At 43.9% G+C, this 14,533-nt stretch overlaps 1 protein-coding gene across 4 annotated transcripts; it reads right to left on the bottom strand.

The window, feature by feature from the left end:
* Nucleotides 1–317: 317 nt before the first annotated feature.
* DHX8 (DEAH-box helicase 8) lies at nt 318–13,972 on the bottom strand. Of its 4 annotated transcripts, none has more exons than XM_085561965.1 (23): nt 13,759–13,972; nt 13,445–13,530; nt 12,784–12,856; nt 12,369–12,454; nt 11,660–11,769; nt 11,260–11,571; nt 10,833–10,977; nt 10,152–10,355; nt 9,739–9,826; nt 9,327–9,424; nt 8,663–8,810; nt 8,173–8,354; nt 7,567–7,761; nt 7,186–7,371; nt 6,493–6,703; nt 6,001–6,182; nt 5,187–5,327; nt 4,764–4,919; nt 3,820–3,957; nt 3,229–3,357; nt 2,224–2,420; nt 1,902–2,081; nt 318–1,459 (listed from the first exon to the last, which is right to left on the bottom strand). In XM_085561965.1, the coding sequence occupies exons 3-23, from the start codon at nt 12,815–12,817 to the stop codon at nt 1,240–1,242; spliced, it is 3,342 nt and encodes a 1,113-aa protein (XP_085418091.1). In that variant the 5' UTR covers nt 12,818–12,856; nt 13,445–13,530; nt 13,759–13,972; the 3' UTR covers nt 318–1,239. The 4 variants fall into 4 exon arrangements, with proteins under 4 accessions (XP_085418091.1, XP_021388504.1, XP_021388505.1 ...); XM_021532829.3 differs by having other exon boundaries at nt 13,842–13,972; XM_021532830.3 differs by having other exon boundaries at nt 13,891–13,972.
* Nucleotides 13,973–14,533: the final 561 nt, after the last annotated feature.

Genomic DNA, 14,533 nt, shown 5'->3' with positions numbered 1-14,533 from the left:
TTGCTTTAGGCATGTTTTGGAGGCACTTCCATTCCTGTCCTTTTTGCTTTGATTCTCTTTGATCCTCCGAGTCCAAAGTTACAAACTTTGTTATTCCCTTTAATTTTATGATGATATAATGTGAGAGAAAGCTCAGGACATTTAACAACATCCCTGCTCAACTTTGTACAGAGAGGTATTTCCAACATAGCTACTTTTCAATGTGAAACATTCTTCCAATTCACTGTGTAAAACAACCAGTCAAGCTACTTCTCTTCATTTCAACAGTAAGTTTAGCACGTGTCCCAGCTTTGGAAAAAATAAGGTTTCTGAAGCTATGGAGTCAAATAAATTTCATCTGTTACCAACAAAAAAATATTTTACAGATAGTTTGGGCATGACATAGCACACACCGCGCAGTCAACTTCTTTTTAAAACAAAAAACTGTTATACAATTTTTACAGACATTTTGGCTGTACAGAGCTCATTCTATTACAAAACCCCAAGAGCTGTAATGTCACCAAACATTTTAAGTGAAAATAAAGCATATGGCACATTGTATAAAAAGTCTAAACATTTGTAACCACTTCCAGATGGAACTGTGCTGTAGAGGGGATTACTGGTTGATAAACCCTTCAGCACCCAGAAGATGGGGACGAAGGGTGCAGTCTGACCTGTGCCATTGTCCAAATATATTCTAGCTGGGTTTCATGAATTTTTCCTACCTTATCCCAAAGCCAGGGATACTAAATATCTCACCACAGATGGCTTAAATAAAATACAAGTAGTTACATTACATGGGAAAATGCATAAACTTCATAAAATAGAGAACAGGCTGTTCCCAAAAAGCAGTCACTGACCAAGAACATTAAGCAGAAATAAATCCCTTTTAGCAGGGTAAAAACACCAACTATTCCAGCTTCTGTTTCTCTGGTCACTCAGAACCCAGTCAGGCTGGTGAACAACCAGTTTTAAACCACCATTTTTTGGTGTTGTTCAGCTCAGAACCCAGATTCCTGAGTCTTAGATTTTGCCTCTTAAAAGGGGAATCACTAAAGTGCTCCAAGACCCACTTGTGAGAGGCTGCAGTGGCCCGTGCAGCTGCAGCACATCTGGGGTGCCCCAAGGCTGACTGCAGGTGCATTGCACAGGTGAATGTCTGTCTGTCTGCAGGGGAATGTCTGTCTGCCAGCCCCCTGGCAGAGTGCAGAGGTCCCAGTGCCAGCAATGTGAAAGCAGCAGCCCAGGAGGGCGCCGGGCTCAGCGCCGGCGGAAGGCGCGGGAGATCCTCCAGGCGTTGGGCTCCTCGTAGCGGTTGTAGAGGGGCTCCAGCCGCTGCTGCTTCTTCTGCTTGCTCAGCTTGGTGGGATCAGAGACCTTGAAGAAAGCTGGGGCAAACTCCACCAGCCAGCGAGGATCGATGGTTGTCACCTCCCGCATGTACTCCTTGGTAGTCAGCACCAGCTCGTGATACACCACCCTGGGAAAAGAGACAGCAATTCTGCAAGTCGGCTTTTTCAAGCAAGAAGCAACAGGGAAAGCTGGAAGAGCTAAGCTTGCTCCTTTTAAGCTCCAGAAGAACCATCCAGAAGAGTTATCCCTATTTTTCCCCTCCTACTTCACAACTATTCTTCAGCACAGAATTCCTTCCTCCCATTTAAAACAATTCTCTCTCCCTCTTTAACACCCACTTCCAGAATAAAGAAACATGCAATTACAACTTCAGGCCTGGCTTTGGCTCCAACAATCAGTCTCATCTCTGCACAGACAGAAAGTTCAGCAGCAGAAAGAGACAAAAGTAGACTTGAAACTTTTCTCATTGCTAAGGAATCAGCAGCCTCTGCTCAGACCTTCACCAAACAGCACACAGCATGACTTTCTCTGTTATAGTCTGAAGAGAAGCAGGAAATCCCATGCCTTACCATTCAGGCTGCCTGTTGAAGAGAGCACTGGATGGGTGGATGTAGACAACCTGCTGGTCAATGAGTGTCCGATAGCCTTCCTGGGGATCCTTCTTGGCTGCATTTCTGAAGAAGCCACTGCAAATGGCCTTCTGGACCCGCACTGTGGCCTTCCCACAGGACACCACATCCAGCTTATGCCTGCCAGACAAGAGTTAGAGAGAAAAAGATCAGAGCTCTCCAGATGTGGATGCAGCTACCAAGATGAGTTTAGCAAATTTTCTTTAGCTATTACAATGTAAGAAGAGTAAGACAGAGTGCTTGTCCTCCTTGACCTGCTCACCTGTCCATGATGCCCAACATCTGCTTGCGAATGTCCTGAGCCCGGCGTAAGGACCGGGCCTGGATGAAATTTTCATAGCACCAGGGATTTGAAAACTTATTATTCTTCCAGGAATTGTACACAGCCAGCAGCGTGAGGTGGTCACCTTCTGTCTGATGGAACTTGGCTTTCTTTTGATCAGCAAGTGCTTGTTTATCCTAACACATAAAGCATACATCCATCAGATATCTACATCATAGAGAAAATCCCTGGACAATATGAATGACACAGGCTCCTTGTCATTCCCATCATGACATTTTAAATCTATCATGATGATACAGGATTAAGACACAGAATGTTTTTTTCAATTGCAGTCCCTATTTTTGAAAGAATACATCAAAGTAAATGGCTCATACTGCAGGAAGCATATGCACACACTGCACTAACTGGTTTTCTTTCTGCTCTACAAATTAATTCAGTTATTCATCAAGAAATGTGCTGAAGCAGTAGGCTTGACCTGGTGATCCACACACCTCTCCCATCTGCACATAAACCATTAATCAAATACTGCAGTTACATAGATCAAAACTGAAGTTAACTATCCTGAAGAAGTAAAGGATCCAAGACAAACATGATCCCACCACAGCAGAGCCTGTTGCTTACTGACTTAAAAGAAATCAGCACACGATAGAGGTGCCATGAAGAAATACTTTCTGTGTATCTGAAAATGCAAAGGCAGTCTGAACTCCAGAGCTGGGACTGACTTGGTTTAGGGTTTATGTGTTTGCTGGCAAATGCAAGAGCAATTGTGTAACTTTCCACTTCTACCTTCCCATCTGCACAGAAACTACCAACAGCACAGCTACAGGCCCTTAAATGAAAAGGAACATCAGAGAGGTAATGCACAAACAAATGTTCTGACCAAATTACAAGTTTCTTTTGGGAAATATGCTCACTCAGCCCCTGAGGCATTCAGACCAAATCCACCCAGACTGTAACACTGCTGCCTCTGGCTCAGCTCCTCACCTTTGGCCTGTAGAACACATTCTGCACAGACAGCATGGAGACAATGGTCAGCATCTCCTCGCTGCATCCCAGATGCACAGACATGATCAACATCTTACACAGCATAGGCTCCAAGGGGAATTCTGCCATCTGCAAGAAACATGTTTCAAGGCATTCTGTGAAAAATCTTCAGTCTTCTCAGTGCAAAAGAAAGCAATGCCCTCTCTCACATATTTACTTTGCAAAGAGGTGTGCTTAACCCAGAATAACTTCACTCAACATGAAGCAAAGTATTTGTCTGTATTCACAATCACAAGAATATCCCAATACTTACAGAAAGTTTTTAGCATTAATAAATGTAGACATATGAATAAGGAGAAACACTAGTTGCTCCTTAAAAAGCAGAAAGTACCTGAACAGGCCTTTTTAAGGTACCTTAAAAAGCAGAAGGTACAGCAGAACTGTGGCAAATGAAAAGCTATCAAAAACCACAAGAGAATGACAGCAAAAGGAAACCAACAATGCTAAGCAAAGCCTGCCATGACTGCTCTCGTGTCATGCCCTGAATGTTGGCAACCCAGGCAGTGGTAAGAGGAATTTTATTTTGCCTACCCTGCGCCCAAGTCGAGTGAGCAGCCCCTCATCATCCAGAGCCCCCAGGGTGTAAAGCTGCTCCATGGCAGTAATGAGAGTTTCCATGGGGGGAGCATCCATGAAGTCAAAGGACAGCAAATCGTTGATGCCCATAGCCTGGGAGGGATTGGAGAAAAGCCAAGTTAAAACACTCAGAAGGAAGGAAACAAACTCCAGCCAGAGACAACACCAAACAATGAGGCACTACAAAACTAGGCAACCCTAGGCTCATGTCTTATCCTGACTGCAGCCCTGAATACACAGCTGCCTTCCTGCACTTGAAATAATGAGCATTTCCCCATGGCATTCCTGCACTACTCAGCTTTCTGTTCTGTCCTTTTGGGACTGTTCCACACATCCCTCAAGCGAGATGATTCAGTTGAGGAGAAACATAAGCTAAATGCTGCTTTTGGGACTTGTGTCTTCTAATGCAGTGTGGCCTGACAGCGCCACAGGACCTTAAGTGTGCTCCCAGAAAGGGGAATGGCAGCACTTTCCCAGCTGTGACTGGGTTAATCCAGGTCACAGACTTCCAGAGGGATGGTACACACTTAAACACACCCAGGTTTGCAGCCCTAAACCCACTCTAAAACAATGCATCTCATCTGTTAACAATATAAATGTCCCCAGCATAGGAAATGGTACTGCTTGAGATTTGTGTTTCTCCTACCTTTTACAATTAGCTGTTCTGTGCAGCTGAAACTCATAATTTAGCTTGGATATCCAAGCTATTCTAGCCCTCAAAAGAAAAACAGAGGAGCAAGCCCAGTGCCTGAAAATTGCTTTTGTTGAAGTCTTCCTTCCAAACTACCTCTGTTCACTAGAAAGATCTGAGATTATAGCACTGCTTCCTGAGACTCAAAGGCAGAGACTCATTTGTTGAAACACCACACTGGCTTGCTACAAACTGGTGAAATACCTACCTTCAGGGAGAGCACTGTACTGGCCAGATTTGTTCTCTGGATTTCAGGCACGTTGGTGGTTAGCATCTCATCTCTATATGCACGTTCTGTGTATAACCTGTAGCATTTTCCTGGACCTGTTCTGCCAGCCCTGCCTGCACGCTGCTTGGCTTGAGCCTAAAGATAACAAGGCATCTCAGTGAACAGGTACAAACTGGAACAGGTGGAAACAAGGAAAATAAAATGGCTATTCACAATTTTACTTGTACTGATAGAAAGGATTTCAATACAACACAGGGAAGTATGTATTCTGTAGGTACAGCCTCAAGGAGGCACGTGGAGCTATCAGAAATGTGGGTTTATCATTGCCTCATTTTGCTCACTTGTGCTTGGATGCCACATTGGCAAGACACAAAATACCCATGGGGAGAGCCAAATATCTACCTGGGAAATCGGTGTCACCACCAGCTGGTCAATTCCAGTCTTGGAGTTATAAACCTTCTGCTTCACAAAGCCAGGATCAACCACATAATATATTCCATCAATAGTCAAAGATGTCTCTGCAATGTTGGTGGCAATGACAACCTGCAAATCACAGTCTGAGTCAGCACCAGTTCTGTGTCAGGCTGCCAAGCCAACTCCACCACTCAACTTCATCCACTGCTATAATATGAGCAGTTTGTTACAAATGCAACCGCTGTCACTTAAGGTTGAAAGCAGAAATGTGTTCACAGGGAACAGAAGGAGATGTTATTTACAAAGATGGACAGGTTTGAAATATCTACCTTTGTTTAAAGTCTAGGCAAAAAAGGAATAGTGCATGATAAAATGCACCATTAAAAGCAAGAGAAAGCTTGTAAGCAGACTGCACTGACTTCAGGGGGATTTTTACCTATAACTCAGACACAGCCTGTATTCAGAGAAAAATCTTTCTGAGAATTTATCTCTAGATATTCATTAGCTGCTTGGTAGGAAATTTACTTCCATGCAATAGGAACTGCATTTAGATTTTGAGATTAACTTAAGTTAGCATCCTTAAAGATGGCAGTAAATAACACACCAAGAACTCTCCACACAGAGGTCTGCCACACCAGATGTTTTCACACGTGTTCAAAGGCTTAGATAACTTGATATGTATACAACCAAAAATATGCTCTAAGCTGTAGATCATCTTTTCTCCAAAAACTGTATCCTTTCAGCAGTGTAATACACCCCACTAGTAAAATGTATCAGCAGAAGGGCTCATAGATGAAATTACCTTTCTGCTCCCTGGTGGGGCTGGGTCAAAGATCCTGGTCTGCATTTCACTGGGCAAAGCTGAATATACTGGCAAGATAATTAACTCTGGAACATCAGGTCCTAGAGATTTCATCCTCTCGTAGAGGATTTCACAGGCAGTGTCAATCTCTTCCTGGCCAGTTAGAAAGACCAAAATGTCACCTACACAGGAAGTAAATTAAAACATCCACAGAATCAGTTCTGTTCATTACAACTCCTGCATCACCATATTTTCATTCCTCATGTTTTCCTTTGGTGAGGATTTCCAACTTTTGCTAGCAACTCTTAGCCAAATGCAACAAACTTCAGTCTTTCACCCAACTTTTCCAGCATTTTAGTTACTGTATTTGCAAACAAGAAAGAACAGTCCGACAGCATTTTGCTCTCATTACCAACATAATTCATGTCTTACAGAAAGACCTTGCTCAGAGGTCTTTAAATCACCAATAAGCCAAAACCATTCTCTACTCACCTGGTGGCTCTGTTAAATGGATCTGCATTACTGTAATCAGACTGGCATCCAAATAATCTGTCTCAGGCTCTTTTGTGTATAGAATTTCTACTGGGTATGTTCTGCCAGGAATTGTGAAGATTGGTGCTTCATAGAAATACTGAGAGAATTTCACAGCATCCAGTGTTGCTGATGTCACTATCAGCTTCATGTCCTGACGTTTCTGCACTGTCTGCAGGAGGACAAAGTTCTCAAGTCATTTATTGCCTTTGGAACTATCAAAATATGGCACTTGACTGAAGCTAGATAAATACAACCAGTAATAAAAGGTGTTTCAAATCTGAGTAGAGGGGCAGCTCATCCCAGTACTCAGGATTTCAGAAAATTGACCACTGAGGTCCCATTTGAAGCCTCCCTTAGCAACATTATCACCAGAAAGCTTTTGGCAGAGCAGGATGAGCAAAACAAGAACACTCCCCTGTTCATCCACCATTATCAACATACAGGATGGCAAATTCTCATTGTTTTTGCTGCATTTTGCTTGCTCTGCCTTCACACAGAGGCACATTTCACTAAGATTCAGACTATAAACCCTTAAGAGCATTTGCTCTTGAAGCATATGTATGAACCTAACTTGTTTGACTTCACCTTTGCCTGTGCCCTCCTACCCACACAGAGGACACTGAAAGCAGTAAAAATCCAGTGCTACATTACCTTCTTCAGAAGCCCAAAAAGCACATCTGTATGAATGGTCCTCTCATGGGCCTCATCCAGCATGATGATGGCATACTGGGTGAGATCTGGGTCTATCAGGCACTCTCTCAGTAACATCCCATCTGTCATGTATTTGATGACAGTCTCAGGGCTGGTGCAGTCTTCAAAGCGAATGGTGTAGCCAACCTGGAGGGGAAGAGTTGCACAGAAACAGAAGTTACACAGTGATCAGCCTCATTAACTCCCAGTTTGATTATTCCACAAACTCACTTTACAGCCTACAAGAGAACAGACACACGGACAACAATAAAACTAGCTCCAATACTGATTTTTCCTACTCTTCATGCTTATTTTGGCATGTTCTTCAACATGGAAATTCACCTCTTGTCCCAAGCAGCAACCAAATTCCTCTGACACCCTCTTTGCAACAGACATTGCAGCCACTCTGCGAGGCTGAGTACATCCAATCTTTCCTCTGGAGGTATATCCTGCCTCAGCCAGGTATTGGGTGATCTGGGTTGTCTTCCCAGATCCTGTCTCTCCAATAACAATCAGAATCTGGTTGTCATGCACAGCCTAGAAAAGATCAGAAAACATACCCTTGTAAATTTTTTTTAAAAAATCAAAACAAACCAAACAAAATCAGCACAGGCTATCTGGGACTAGATTAAGCAGCTCTTGCTTTTGCTTCAACTGATCCAGACCAAAAATCATTTAAGTATTCCTACTGATCATGTCAGCAACCTGTTTAACTGCTCAGCTGGTTTATCCCTTGCTCACATGATCTTAGCATCAATTTTGACTTACATCAACAAATGTTTGGAACTTCAATAGAGTATACAGATATATATACTTTAAAATGCATATTGTGAAGTTCTGCACTTAAAATTATCAGCTGGCTATTCACCTGTCCAAAAGCTAAACCAAGACTATTTTTATTTTAAATTACTGCTTGCTCTAACCAGAATGCCTTTTTATGAGTCTTACTTGTATCAGCTGCTCCTTCAGTCTGAAGATTGGGAGACTCTCTCTCTGTTCAATGATGGAAAGCTGGGTCTTCTTACCATAAGAAGCTTTGTTGCCACCAAATGCATGTTTCTTCCACTCTGGGATATCATTTGGCATCATCCCAATGCCTCGCATGTTTGCAGCTATTTGTCTTCCATCCACTAGGAAAGAAACAATTTTATCATTACATCCAGATTCACACAGCACAGACCCTGATGATCCTGTTCCAACTGCTCTATCATCCAGGCCTATTCTGTGTGTTTAAATTTTAAGTTAAGTTTTTTTTTAAGTTTTCATGTGGCTATCTCCACTTTTACAGGAAATACCTGTACACTTCTCTTGACACTCCTATTTCCATTTCAGTGGAAAAGCATTTCTTCTTTGGCTCACTTTTAAAGTGTGGCAGACAAAGACAGTATGAAGACATTTTAGCACAAAAAAAGCACAGTTTGTCTGTGCTCAGACATACCATCAGGGAGAGGATCCACCCAGTGTGTGTTGAGGCCCATGGGGATGGAATCCATCTCTGCTTCCCTCTGGGCTTGTTTCAGTTCACGCCTCTCTTTAGCTAAGGCACTTTGCATCATGGCAGCCTGGGACAAGGAACCATCTGGATTCTGGAGAGCAGAAGGAACAGACTTCAACACTACCATTCCTTCACCTTCAATTATCTTCCTCCTGTCATTGCCTTTCAGAAACACCTTCTAAAAATGCTTTAAAAATGTTAAATTTTGTTTCTTGGATTTCCAGGGTATTTCCATCAGGCTAGCCTCATCAACTTTCACAGTGATAACTAATATGGAGCATCCTTACTTTGCCCATCTTTACACTGTGCCCATTATAGGCACAGCCAATGAAAAGTATTTATTTACTACCTTCTACTTTCAGAAGACAAGAAAAAGCAGAACAGAGAAATTTTCTTCTAACACACCTATGTAAAATGGCATTTCAGTTACATTACTATACTTCACAAGTCACCAGTTAAGTTAGAACCCAGCTTTATTTGGAAGGAGTTCAGTGGTTATGTTTTTCAGGGCTCTCAGTAATAAGCAGGTAGAAAACTGGTTATTAAATTCACAAATATTTATATTATTTAATCAAGTACAGTGGTTTTAGCCTTGGAAATCTCTTACCTTTACTATTTTAATGGGACTCATATCCATGCTCTGTTTAGTGTGACCTCGAAGAAATGGTGGCTCTTCTTCAACTAGCTCAATCTCAAGATCCTCATCTAAAATTCACAAGTGACAATTGTAACAGAGAAGTTAAACATCTTTGGGGAACATAAAAGTGCCTCTTCAAATAATGCTTCCTGTGTATTCTTAAATATGAGGTACTTAGGAGTTTTAAATGTGAAAACACTACAAATAAAAATGCACAGACAGGGCACACCCAAATGCCACTAATAACACAGGCAGAGGAACCCCAGTTGACAGCAAATTGTGAGAGGTTTTATAGTTACTTCTATCATCAATATATTTTTGAATAAAAATACATCCAGAAAGACATGGAATTTAGAATAGTAAGACTGCTGAGAAATACTACCTTCTTCATCATCAACTTTAGGAAGAATCCCAGTCTCCTCATCAAAGTCAGGAAACTCTTCCTTGGAAAGCACATTAGCTGCAATCATCTGGGAACAAAATGAATACACCATGAATATGTCCCCATGAACAAACACAAGTCATGCCTATGACTCAGTTCTAACCCCATTCCTGTAAAACAGGAACAAAGGAATGGTCCTGTATCCTGTATCCTCCCCATAACTCACCCATCCTCTGACCAAACACTCCTTCTGTTACTCCAAATAGCAACTAAACAATCCCAGATCAGAAGCCAGCAATTGTGAGTTAATGAGTAAGTTACACAATCAATTAATCCAGGAGCTGTATTTTAGCTCATTAAACTCCCTGGCAACTTTATCACCTTTATCTTATTTCCCTGAATGCAGCACAGACCTGTTTTATCTCCCACTTCTCTGGGTCAGAGATGCGGGTGAGGCGTTTCCGCTCCAGGCTGTCGTCCTCCACCTCGGGGGCGCTCACCAGGGACAGGTGACTGGGTCTGTCCGGGTTCCTCATGGAGGTTTCTTCATTGGTTTCTCCAACTAGATTCCTTCTACGGTTTGGGTTCAAGTCTTCCCCAGTGTCTTGATCAACATCCTACATCAGATGGATTGATTAATCAATCAGCTCTGCATTTCTCATCTATTAACTCTGGTGATTTCTAGTGGCAGTAACATCCTGTTCACAGAAAATGCTGGTTTTTAGCTTTTTGGTTTTTTTCACCTGGTACTGCCAGGTAAGAACATCCTCAGGCATGGAACACTCTACTCTGTCTTGGCAATAGTAGTGATTTCGTTTAAAATTAAAAGTTTCTCTCCTACTGAAAAAGGAAGACAAACAGCAACAGCTTGAGGTTTGCCTTGCCTTGTCTCTTTGATATCATATCAAGACAAGAAATTGTTAGGAACACTACATCAAAACTAGAGAAAATGTGTAAAAAGTAATAGGTCATTTAAATACAGAACAGTAATTCAGTTTTTAACTCCCAACTGAATGGCTATGTATTAATTTTCATCAAAAAGAGTGAAAAATAGCTAGAAGAGGAATCATTTTAAGAATTTTAGACCTCTGTACCTTCATGCTCAGGCTTGTTTTGGATCCAGTAAAAGATAACACTTTGACTTTCACTCTTTGTCCTTTGCTCACAACATCAGCAACATTGGCAACCCGTCCTTCTCTTCGCAGCTCTGAGATGTGCACCAAGCCTTCCCAGCGCTTCCTAGGAGTGAAACAGAGGGGCATGAGAGGGGCACAATACTGCTCTGACAGCCCTTCAGATCACTCAGAAACTACATTAAAATATGTTGCTGTCAACAGATTGTGTATGTCCACAAACTAGTTTTAGTAACAAGAATTTTATAATTCTCTACTGTTAAACTCACTTTCCTGAAACAGCCCTTCAAAGCCCAGAACAACTGCTGGTAGCTTCATCACATCTTTAAGGTACCAGCAGAAAAGAGACCTGAGCTGAAACAGATCTGCAGTAAACATCCAAGGGTACCTTAGTCCTTCCAGCTGCACAAAGCACCCAAACTGCATTATGCTCGTGACTTTGCCGTTGTAGATGTCCCCGATGGACGGCTCCTCAGCCGGTGGCCGGTCTATGTGCTTGTCTCTCCACCTCTCATGGCTCTTTTCAAGGTACTTCTCCCGATCCCTGCGGTCCTTACTGGGACTCCAACTTCTGCTCCTCGACCGGTACCTGGATTTTCCCCTGTTCCTGTCCCAAGTCCTGGAACGGGACCTGGAGCGAGATCTGTGCCTTCGTTTCCTGTCCCTGCTACGACTTCGGCTCCTCTTCCTTTTCTTCGCCCTAACAAACCAAATTTAGATCTCTGCAGTGGATTTCACCTCAGGCAAGGAGAGCAGCCAAGACCTTCCCCCTTCCCCAAGACTCCTACCGATGGTCGCTGTCCCTCTGCTTGTCCTGCCTGTCAGCACTGGGCATCAGAGCTTCCAGTTCTTTCAGGGCATCAGCTGCCACTTTCACATCATCTTCATCCAGCATATTCTGCAAGAACAAAAAACTGATGCTCCTTTCTGCAAAAGGGCTGATAAAAAGATTGTCACAAAGAATTAATCTACAGAATTATCATCATATGTGTACCTATTTAGAAAGAATGCAAGATAAAAAAAGATCAGACTCAATATGTGATAAAGAAAGAAAATAATAAAGCACTCTCCCTGTATGGCCAAAATATTGAGACAATTCTGCTTTTATACAATAGAAAGTTCCATCTCAATGCCTCAGATTGTTACAGAAATACAAAATGCAAGTCCCTCATAGCATCTGAATATACAACATTTTTAATTAGTTTGCAACACATCATTACTTTGAACATTATGTAAGGAAGGCCAGGCTACAAATTTCATGCCACAAGAGTCTCATCCTCCACATATTTTGCAAAACAGTATGAACATGGCAATTGCTAACACCTATTCTTTGCAACAATGTGCAGTAACACCAGCCTTCTACCTCTTCCGCATTTTATTTCTCAAAGTTCACATTTATTCATGCATTAGACAGAGAAAAAAGGTTGAAACTGACTGGGGGAAAAAAAAAAAAAGTTTTCACACAGTCACAAAAGAAATCTGAAATTACAACCTTACCCTGATGTTGGGATTGTCTGGCCTGCAAAGGGCTGGATACAATTCCCTCAACTTTTCTTTCTCGGATTTGGGTTTGACAACTGCCTCTAATTTTGAGATTCAAAAAGAAGAAAAAAAAAAGCACAATGAAACACAAAACTCAGAACTGCTACAACAATTCACTCTTCGTTTTTCTATAATTGAATATAAAGTTTAATTTTTGTCTGAACGCAAAGGCTGATACAGCTTTTACAGAGATTCAATTCAAGGAATACCGTGTTGCCTTCCTTCAGAGAAAATTCTGATTATTAGTGAATATTTGAAAGACTGACCACTCTGAGCAGCACCCTCAGAATAACAGCAGCAGCAAGCATGGTGCAAGAGGATTTGCCTTACAAGACTACAGCAGGAGCTGCACCAGTCTCACCCCACCTACCTTTGCTCGTGGATGGTTTTGGTGGAGGCCGCATCGTCTGGATGAGACGGAGCAAGTTACTGATGAGGGAATCCTGAAAAAAAATCAGTAAAATACTTCAAGAAATGACTGCAACACTTTCATTATTACAAGGCACGAGTGGGGGTTTATTCGCAGAACAAAATATGCTCAATTCTGAAGATGCAGGTTGATTTTTAGAAACTATCACTGGGCTTTGTGTATGCCCTAAAAAGGCGTAAGTTGAACTCAAGTCACGTAGATGAAATTATCCTAATTGTCTTTTTCTGTTAATGATTTTAATCAACTATTCAATCCAAGCACAATTATTCCTGAGACATCAATAAATACAGCATATAAGCATCCTAAGAAGACTTATGACATCTGCCTTCATGAAAAGTTGTTTCTTCCGTATTTTATATGCTCAACACAACAATAAGCAGCTTGAGTCCTCAGGAAGAGGCTTTTCAAAGACTACAAAATTTTTTAAAAATACGAGGAAGGGGAAGGCAGAGGAGACAGGAATATCAGAAGCTATTTAGTATGCAGTTTTCCAATTGAAGAAAACCAATAGTAACTGCTCATAACTCTCTTTAAATCGGAAAGCTCTATAAAATATGGCACAACAAGAATAACACATAAACAAGGTTCAGGCGCCACTTACAGTGAACTCAGCACCATTCTTCAGAAGAATTGCTTTAAATGTGTCAAACGTGGTATTTTTCTCGGCAAGACTTATGACAAACTCGGCTGTGAGGAAAAAGCACAAAGTAAACTGAAGCAAGAACGTAAAAAAGCAGAGTAAGGACTGCACGTGGGGCAGAAGCCGCTCTGGAGGTGCGGGACCAGCCAGGCCCGGGGAGCTGCTCCTCGGCTCTCCCCGGCAGCCCACATCGCAGCGTTCCCTCAGGCTCACAGGTTTTGGTTTTTTTAAGAAAAATACTGTTTTTTAACGAAAAGCACCTTCACAAAACGCACCCGGCCGCGCGGAAAGGGCTGCTGCGGCCCTGAGCAAGCCGGCCCTGTCCGTGCGCGGAGCTCGCCGCGCCCGCCCCGCTCACCCAGGTCCTTGTCGTTGATGCCCAGGTGGTTGTCGAGCTCGGTGCAGACCTTGGACACCAGCGACAGGTACTCGAGCTTGGCGAGCTCCTCGGCCGCCGCCAGCTCCGCCATGGCCGCCGCGGCCGCTTCCGGGACGCGCCGGAAGCGGGGCCGGGACAGCGGGGCGGGGCCGGAAGCGGGGCCGGGACAGCGGGGCGGGGCCGGAAGCGGGGCCGGGACAGCGGGGCGGGGCCGGAAGTGGGGCCGGAAGCGGGGCCGGGACCGGGGCCGGAAGCGGGGCCGGAAGCGGGGCCGGGCCGGAAGCGGGGCCGGGACAGCGGAGCGGGCCCTGCCGGGATGATGAGACCGAGCCGTGCCGGGGCAGCGGGCGGGGCTTGCTGGGCACCGAGCCTTGCTGGGCGAATCGGCGAGGCCGTGCAAAGGCTTTCCCTAAACCAAAGCGGAAAGGCGCTTCCGTCCCCAGCGAAGGCCGGCGAGCTGCGGTAGCCCGAGTGTCGCGTTCGGGGCACGCCGGGTACGGAGCAGAACGGCGGGGGGAGAGCCAGCCCGAGACTTGTGGCTCCGCTTCTGTCCCCGGCCCCGCTCGCCCCTGCCCGCCGGGCACGGCCGAAGCCCCGGCCCGAGGAGCTGAGTGCGCCCCGGGCAGCGGCGAGGAGCGGCCGGGCTGCCGCGCCCGCCGCCCGCGGCAGGA

This window comes from Lonchura striata, chromosome 27 (genome assembly GCF_050655825.1).
Source record: "Lonchura striata isolate lonStrDom1 chromosome 27, ASM5065582v1, whole genome shotgun sequence".
Taxonomy (NCBI): Eukaryota; Metazoa; Chordata; class Aves; order Passeriformes; family Estrildidae; genus Lonchura; species Lonchura striata.
The sequence above is the reverse complement of the archived record's forward strand: the minus strand, read 5'-3'. Positions and strand labels throughout refer to the sequence as shown.

What these genes read in the sequence shown, in the direction of transcription:
- DHX8 (XM_021532829.3), bottom strand. Translation starts at nt 13,953, where the DNA reads ATGGCGGAGCTGGCGGCGGCCGAGGAGCTCGCCAAGCTCGAGTACCTG. An exon ending in AGAAGTGGGAGATAAAACAG is followed by an intron (nt 9,827 to 10,151) that starts GTCTGTGCTGCA and finishes TTTTGTTCCCAG; the next exon opens with ATGATTGCAGCTAATGTGCT. An exon ending in TCACTCGACTTGGGCGCAGG is followed by an intron (nt 3,358 to 3,819) that starts GTAGGCAAAATA and finishes TGTTTCTTGCAG; the next exon opens with ATGGCAGAATTCCCCTTGGA.